Source organism: Nannospalax galili, unplaced genomic scaffold (assembly GCF_000622305.1).
Source record: "Nannospalax galili isolate Female #2095 unplaced genomic scaffold, S.galili_v1.0 scaffold682, whole genome shotgun sequence".
In the NCBI taxonomy this organism is placed as follows: domain Eukaryota; kingdom Metazoa; phylum Chordata; class Mammalia; order Rodentia; family Spalacidae; genus Nannospalax; species Nannospalax galili.
This window is the reverse complement of record NW_008348076.1, coordinates 1,318,183-1,327,115: the sequence shown is the minus strand read 5'-3', so window position 1 is coordinate 1,327,115 and position 8,933 is coordinate 1,318,183. Positions and strand designations below refer to the sequence as shown.

Genomic DNA, 8,933 nt, shown 5'->3' with positions numbered 1-8,933 from the left:
TAAAGCTACATAAACACATATATATTGCACATATGAACACATTCTCATGTGCATAGACAGTATCAGGAAGGAAACTTACCAGTTTGTTAAGAATATGCCTAGGGAGAGGGTTTTTGTTTTTGAATTATTTGTTTTTATGTGTATGAATGTCTTGCCTGAATGTAAGTGCACCATGTGCATGCAGTGTATGTAGAAACCAGAAGAGGGCATCAGATCCCCTGAAACTGGAGTTACAGACAGTTGTTAGCTGCCATGTGGGTACTGGGAACAGAACATGGGTCCTCTGCAAGAGTGACCAATGCACTTAACCACTGAGCCATCCTTCTCCCTCCAGCCCCTTCTTTTCCCTCTATAAAATAAAAACAAAAACAAGGACTGTAAAGACGGCTCAGCACTTAAGAACACTGGCTATCTATGGTATCTACAACTATCTGTAACTCCAGTTCCAGGGTATCTGACGCCCTCTTCTAGCCTCCACAGGCACCCAGCATGTGCATGGTACAATTACATACATGCAAGCAAAACGCCCATATTTGATAAAATAAAAATAAAGGAAAAAGAAAACTCACTTTTTGTTCCATACAATTCTTTGCTGACTTAATACTTAAATAATTATTGTTTAATGAGTACCTGTAACTTTATAATTAAAGCTTAACAAAACTTATCTCTGTCCTACTGCACTATAGATAGGCCAAGTTGAAACCATCTTAATAAGGAATGCAGCTGCTACAGTGTTCACTGCAGACATCGCTACAGCTTTCACAGCTGAGTTACGTTGTATCCAGGAAGCAGGAGGCCTCCTTGCTTAGGTAGGTCAAGGACACTCTGCCTACCCAGTACTGTGGACAGCCAGGAAGTCCATGCGGTACTAGACTCATTCACCCTCAGAGATGGGTGGCATTGAGTGGAAAAATGAGAACAAGGCCATCAAAAATAGCAATGGGCAGTGTAAAAATCATTAGCCGCCTCAAGCACAGAGATCTAATATGGATATAGGGTACTAGTGACAACCGGCCTACCCCAGGGTCACATGAATCAATACTCATCCTTGCTGTAGGAAATGTCATCATCTAGACTCAGTGAGCAAGGGCATAGATGTTTTATAAGCACATATTGTTGTGAAGGCTCTGGCAGGAAGAACACAAAGGTGGAAGATAGTAGCCCTGAACTTTCTTCCTGTACATGCCCTTGTCCAAGTCTGCTGCCCTGTCTATCCAGATGTTTCCTCCTTCTTGGCAAAATGCCAAAATAGCTTCTCTCAGTTTCTAAATCAATCATTCTGAGATCTGTGTCAGTTCTGAGCCATGGTTCTAAATAGACTATGAGTGCTATCAAATCCTCAAAGTTCTTTAATATAAAAACAGTATAATGGCATTAAGAGTTTAATTTTAAAACTTATCTTCAAATTCTTTTAAGTTTAATTTCTCTTCATTCTTTTTTGGGGAGGGGGTCTTTTTGAGACAAGGTCTCCCTGTAGCCCCAGCTGTCCTGGAACTCACTATGTAGACCAGGCTGGCCTTGAACTCACAGAGATTTGCCTGCCTCTGCCTCCTGAGTGCTGGCATTAAAGGCGTGCGCCACCACTCCTGGCAGGCGGTTTCTCTTCATTCTACTTGAGCAATCAATTACATTCACATTTCCCCCTTTCCAGCTTTCCTCACATATATTCTAATCATCAGAACTCAAACCCTGAATACTAGCAGGAAACAGAAAGCCAGTTTAGAACAGGTCAAAGAGAAAATAAAGGCCTAACATAGTCCTTGGCGAATAAATGATATAAATGCCTATATTTGTGCACCTGCTCATGCAAAGCTTAGTATTTCATTCTGATGTACTGAACTTGTACCTGTCAGTGGGCACTGGCAGCCTTATCTTACAGGAAGCAGACCTACGGAGGTTTCTTTGCAACAAAGACTAGGTCAACATTACTGACAATTGTGCTGTGGTGAGAGAGACAATACTGGCCATCTCCATATAAGGGAAAATTGGGCACACTTAGATGAAGAGTGCTATTTCCCAAATTTTGAGGGTTAAAAACTATACAGCTAGAGTCAAGCTTAAGCAAATTATGTTCTGCACTTCTGTGGGCAAAATCACCATCTAAAATATCTGAATACCTGCCTATAAAAGTAGGAAGTGAAGCATTTTAAGACAGCAATTGTCCTACAATGGGGCAAGCAATCTCTTAGGAAGTACCAATCATTTATTAGCTAACCCAAGGATACTATCTCTATCTCTGTCCATTTCACCGGTTTAGATATTTATCGTGTGCATCACAAAATATTTGCTAACATCTGTTCAATATTCTTTTTCTTTAATTTCTGTTCATATTCCGTTCTCCAAATTTTCACCCAGGTCTAAAGAAAGAACTTCAATAATTAATAGGTTGACAGGATGTCAGCTATTTAAGATTTCAGATACTGTCATCCTTTGCTTCTTACCGCCTTCTTGCATTTGGGGGAGAATAGTTAAGCTACAGTTTTTAAGTGCTGTATTTAAATCATCATTTAAAAAAAGACTGGGGTAGGCAAGATTATATAAAGAAGAGACTGTAATGGCGGAACTCAGGTCTCTGCTGGTAAAGCTAATATGAACCAGCTTCCCAGAAAAGCCAGTCCTGAGAATAAGGCCAAATCCTCTGCTCCTATAACATGGAACTACCAAAGCCTGGAGTCATTTTCTGACTTTATTCTAAAAGCTCACTTTTGAGTTGGCTGGACTGTTTCTAGTAGACTGAAGTTAGGATGCTTATTACTGAAGCAGGGGTGATTCCTTTAAGGTCTGGTTCAGACTGATGATCACTTTTATTTTATCCTGTACTTCCTAAACTCAAAATGGTTTTAATCTAGGATCACAGAGGTAGAAAACCTAGTGTTCTCCTTCCTTGGTTTGCACTATGACCAGGGGGGTGTTGTGGTTGAGAATGAATGACACTTACAAAGATGTATAAGAACAACTATGCTAGAAAATAACAAAAAAAGTTCAACTCCAATCATCAAGGAGAGTAAGTCCCATACTAAGAAGGAAAAAACCTGATGCAGCTTACTGACAGAGTGCTCTGACAACATTTATCAAAGTCTTAAAAACCACATATTCCACTAGGGAGGCAGAAGCAGGCGGATTTCTGTGAGTTCAAGGCCAGTCTGGTCTACATAGTAAGTTCCAGGACACCTGGGGCTACAGGGAGACCCTGTCTCAAAAAGACCAAAAAAAAAAAAAAAACAACAAAAAAACACATCAAAAAACCCCACATATTCTAGAAATTTAGCCAGGAAAGAGTCAGTTCTTTAATTTTTTCTGTTATTGCTGTATATTAGGTTGATAAGTCATTAACTGTTTTTCTTAGTATGTTTCTGTATTATAGATTATGATAGTTTATTATTTCTTATCTGTAATAAAAAATTAAAAATCAATAAATATAAAACATGCCTGTCCAAAATAACTTGAAGTGTTTAATATGAAATGTGGGAGCCATCTTCAGGAACCAGTTTTGTTTTCTTTTTAATTGTTTTGGAAAACTCAATATATATTGTCAGTTTTTCTAATGACTCAAGGTTTGAAGAATTTTTTTTTTTAAATCTTTTTCAGACAGGTCTCCCTGTAGCTCCAGATGGCCTGGAACTCATTATGTAGACCAGGCTGGCCTTGAACTCACAAGAGATCAGCTTGCCTCTGCTGGGGTGTGTACCACCAAACCCGGCTTGGAGAATTAATTTTTAAAAATCCCATGCCCACTTTTGCAGCTATCACTTCCATGGGATGATTTAGCAGAACTCTGAACCCCAATACCAAGTGGACCCTGGTCTGTTGTTTCCTGCCTCTAGACTTTCATGGCCTGAGTCAATACTAACATGGGAGCTAAAAGTTCCTCCTTCCAAGGCTTCCTAGAATCCTATTATCTGATGAAATATTCTTTTCCTGTTTTGTAGCAGAGCACATTATCTAAATTCTCCAGGATCATGTGGTGGTAGTCCTGGGAATAGAGAGAAGCCTTAATAGCTTTTTTGTTGTTGTTGAAACCACATAATTTTTCTAGATCTACTTAAAGTACTGTTTCAAGATGTTTTCTGAAGGGCTCATGGGGGCTGCATTTAAAACCTTCTGGCCATTGTTTCCCCAGTACTGGGATGGCTTTAATAAGGGGAAGCCAGTGCTTTCAGCTTTGGTGTTAGAAGAGCTCCTAAAATGTCTCCAAAACGATTTAGGAGAAAGTACTTGACAGAAGAGGACTTACTCCTGACCTGGAATAAACTCATTAAAACAGACATGTGCTATAACCACAGGCCAAGAAAACTGCATTTTAAAACATATTATAACTCAAAGGCAACTAAGGTTTCTAAATATGAGTAGCAGATGATATACCTGTTCAACAAGGACTACAGCCTCCTTCTCCTGGAATATTCTTGATGTTTGTTAATGGCTCGCTGTGTTCTGGGTCCCAAATACTCCCCCAGAGGCCATGTGTTGAACATTTGCTTGGCAGCCTGTCATGCTATTGGGAGATGCGGCCTGGTGGGAGGAAGTTAGGTCATTAAGGGTGCGCCCTTGAAGGAGATATTGGAACCTAGGTCCTTTTCAATCTCTCTGCTTCCTGGCTGCAGGTGAACAATTCTGTCATGTGCTTCCTGCCACGATGTCCTGCCTTACCACAGGTCCAAAAACAACGGAGTCAAGTGGTCATAGATTGAAACCTCTGAAACTGTGAGCCCAAATCAATCTTTCATCTTTTGTAATTGAGTATTTTACCTCAGTAATGGAAAGCTAATACACTTCTCTACTAGGTCTGAATTTTCAATGCACTAGGGTTTTTCATGTGTATGCAGATCATATATATGTGTTCTGGTGCATGTGTGCATGTGCATGTGGAGGCTAGAGGTTGATATTGGATGTCTTTTGTGATTTCTCTCCTGTGAGATGACTCAGCAGGTAAAGGTACTTAGGTACTTGCTGCTAAGTCTGACAACCAGAGTTCAAGCCTGGGGCTCACATGATGGAAAGAGAGAACCAATTTCCACAAGCTGTCCTCTGACCTCCACAGGCACACTGTGGCATGTGCCCACATATATACATACACATACAGAAAATAAATGTAATAAAAAATAAACTTGAGTCTGTCTATTCAGATCAAACCTGACCCCTAAATTTAAGCAGCACTAATTCAACTACCTCAGTCCCAGAAGGAGCTAACTAGGATCAGGCAACTCTTGTCTGGGTGAGGCAGGCTCCTCTGTGCCTCAGCTTAGGACACATGACACTGCTGAGCACTCTTCTTGCATGAATAAAATATTTCTATTTCCCCTTCATTTTCTAATCCTCTTTTTATTGAAAGATTTATTTTTAATTATGTATATGTGTGTGCATATGCGCACATGAGTGCAGGTGCCTGTGGAGGCCGAAGGCATCTTATCCCCTGGATGTCAGTGCTGGGAATTGGACTCAGGTCATCTTTTCTGTAAGAGCCATATAACCTCTTAACTGCTGAGCCATCTCTCTGGCCTCTCCCCCATTTTCTAATTCTTACGAGTCATCATGTTTGGATTCCTAAAATCTCTCCCAGGAACAGAACTACTGGAAGCACTTCCACAGTTAACCCCACGCACACCAGTTCTATTGAATGTATGTCTCCGAGGATAAGGCCCTAGAAACCTGCCCCACCCCATCTCTCATGCTGAGTGAGTACCATGGAGCTATGTGCCCAGCATCCCTTCTGCATTTCAGTGTAAGTGCCCCTCATAGTCTTCATGCATGATGAAATGTGGGAACTCCAGTGGAACAGATGCAAAGGAATCCAGCAAGCAGAGAGAGGCAAGATTTGAATTTGAGGGATTTTTCCTTCTTCTTTTTTACAGTCCTTTAAAAATGTTTTATTCTTTGAGAATTTCATATACGTATACAATGTATTTTGGTAACAGATGGGGAAACAAGATTTTATAAAGGTCAGTGGAGGGGATAATGAACACCTTTATTCCAACACTTTCGCATCAGCTTCACTTAGGCTGCTTGCATCAGCGTGCTGATACTGTCTTCTACCTCCGACAGCTTCTTCAGGATTTGGTTGACCTTAACCTCATCAAATTCCAGACAAAGAAATTCAGATTCCTGTAAAACATAAAAGCGTGTTTTAGAAGGACTTCTAAGATAGCTAAGGCTCGTCATCAGACACAGCCAAGCTCCAGAGGCCTAGAGGCCCAGTCCAGCAAGCCAGACTCAGGCCTTTAAACTTCAGTGATATTTTACCATGCAGAGCAAATCTACACAATGTCCTAAATGAAGCCCAAGTGTAAACAGGCAGATATATACCAGCTGTTCTCATTATGGGAGCTCTCCTTTTATCTCAATTGATCCTGTTAGATTTTAAGGTAAGTACTTAGGTAGTGTTATTTTATAGATCAGAGCTTTTAGGGACTGAAAGGGTAACCTGCATCTGAAAAATTAAACAATGGCACAGAGAGATTTTGAACTCCCAGATCTTGCTGACTCTAAAGTCAGTGTAGTCTCCAGAGTATCTTATAATAATGAAAGGACTGTGATTTGTTCTGTAAAGTTAACCTGGGAAGTAAGCTAAAGTTCCTTGGGAAACATTAGCTAGACATCTAAAAGAAAATCAGATCTTTGGGCTGGAGAGAGAGATCAGCAGTTAAGAGCACTGGCTGCTCTTGCAGAGGGCCCAGGTTCAGTCCCCAGCACCTACATGGTGGCTAACAACCATCCATAACTCCAGTTCTAGGGGATCCAATGCCCTCTTCTGGCCTCTGAGAGCACTGCACACACATGTGCACTTACATGCTGGTGAAACACTCATACGCTTAAAATTAAATTAAATTAAAAAAAAAATTTAAGATAACCAGATCTTAAAATAGCAACAGACTTTTCTCAGGCCCTTCCACATGCTGTTAGCCCTCACAAGTTCTCCCTTAAAGATATTCCTTTCAGTCCCTACTAGGATTGGTAAGTCAATCCTAAATCAGATATGTATCAAAGAATAAGGTCTTTGATGTATAGTGGCAGAAATTTCACACTCACTGGACAAATTCCAGATCTACATGGTCTTAAAAGACAAGGACAAATTATATGCATCCAAGAGTGTCAATCTTTAATATCTTTATGAACAATTATCAAACGCTGGGTGTGGTGGCACACACCTTTAATCCCAGCCCTGGAGAGGCAGAAGCAGGTGGATCTCTGCAAGAGGAGGCCAGCCTGGTCCACATAGTGACTTCCTGGGACTAGGGAAACCCTGTCAAAAATAAACAAACAAAAAAGAACAATTATCAAGTAACTTTAGATAAGTATAACTCCTTAGAGGTCATACAATCTAATCTAGAAAATACAATCTAATCTAGAAAATACAATTAAAGTTCTAGGTATGTCAAGTGCCTAACATCCCTGTGTCTGTAAGGGCAGAGTCACAAGGTTAATGCTCTTATCTGCACATTTTCCTCTCTAAATGTAAAAGTCTCCACTTTGGCATGTGGATTGTTTTTGAATTGAAGGCAACTGGGAATCAGCAGGTGTCTTCTTGGGGTTTCCTCTGTCTGATCAAAGGCAGAACTGTCTGAGAAATGAGGGCTGGAGGAGCTTTATGTGGTGAGAAGATAAAAGTCCTAACTAAAGATGATGCAGAAGGTGCTGTTGGAATGAAGGTGTCCCGCTGGCCTTTGTAGAGTACAGGAACATTACTACAGTAACACATACTATCATTATTTCCAGGGTATTGATCTTCCTACAATTTACTATCTTCTAGTTACTTCATCATTTATCATCATTTGTTAAAATAGTCTATAAAATTTCAGGCCAAACTGCTTCTCAAGATTATTTAGGGTTTGTTTTTTTTTTTCCCCTGTGAAGCCCTTTTGAATATAATATTTAAAATATCAACATCAATGAAATTTGTAAATGTTTTCTATTAATATTTTCTCACTTTAACCCACAGGAATCATACCAAGAACCTAAGGGGACAGAAGATGTGCTTTTCTTCCGTAAAGTATGACGATGGTGCTTTCTGACCCTAATCCAAAGTGGCAGGTAAAGGAGCACAACAAGCATTTTCAGAGAGGTCACCGCATCTGCTAGAAGAAAATCTAGGAGTTGATTTTGAAAATCAGCCTTGTTGTTGCTGAACTAGTGCACCAACTATACTGATGGCGCTGACCATGTATGTGCCGAGGGAAAGATGGTACCTTTTGGATGAAAAGCCTTCCACAGGAAGAAAGGCAGTTTTCCTGACTACTAGAACCCTGTTCTCAAACATGTCTTCAGGAAAAGACAGTCTCATATATGAACTTAGAAATTCTGTCAAGTTTTCGTTTAGTCCAAGAAAACAAAACCAAGTTTAAACAAGCAAAATATATTGGGGTTGGGGATGTGGCTCAGTGGTACAGTGCTTGGCAGCATTCACAAAGCCCTGAGTTCAGTCCCTAGCACTATGTAAAACTGGGTATGGTGGTACGTGCTTACAATCCCCAGGATGAGGTTCAAGGTCTTCTTTGACTACATAGCAAGTTTGAGGTCTGCACTACATGAGACTTTCTATAGAGAGACAGACAAAGTAAATAGAGGCTAGAGAGATGGCTCAGTGGTTAAGAGTTTTGGCTGCTCTAGAAGAGAAACAGGGTTTAGTTCCCAGCACCCAATGATAGCTAATAACTAACTTCAGTTCTAGGAAATCTGATGCCCTCTCCTGGCCTACATGGGCGTTGCATATATGTAGGAAAAAAACACTCATATACATAAAATAAAAATTTTAAAAATTTCTTTTGCTTTTAAAAAAATTATTTAATAACCACATACTTTATTAAAAGAAGCATTTCATTACAACAGCATCGACATATTCAATAACAATTTCCTGAGCTAAGATGCATCTCTTTCAAAATTGGCTGTAAATTTTTAGGTTTACAGTTGAATTATTACAGTTATACAATATTGTACTCAGT

General features: G+C 40.0%; 1 protein-coding gene across 1 annotated transcript in view; it reads right to left on the bottom strand.

Moving 5' to 3' along the window:
• Positions 1-5,945: 5,945 nt before the first annotated feature.
• Positions 5,946-8,933, bottom strand: part of Commd1 (copper metabolism domain containing 1) — a 137,489-nt gene continuing 134,501 nt past the window's right edge. Inside the window, exon 3 of the mRNA XM_008844491.3 lies at positions 5,946-6,099. Within this exon, the coding sequence (XP_008842713.1) occupies positions 5,992-6,099 (108 nt within the window). The 3' untranslated portion in view covers positions 5,946-5,991. The remainder of the gene's footprint in view (positions 6,100-8,933) is intronic.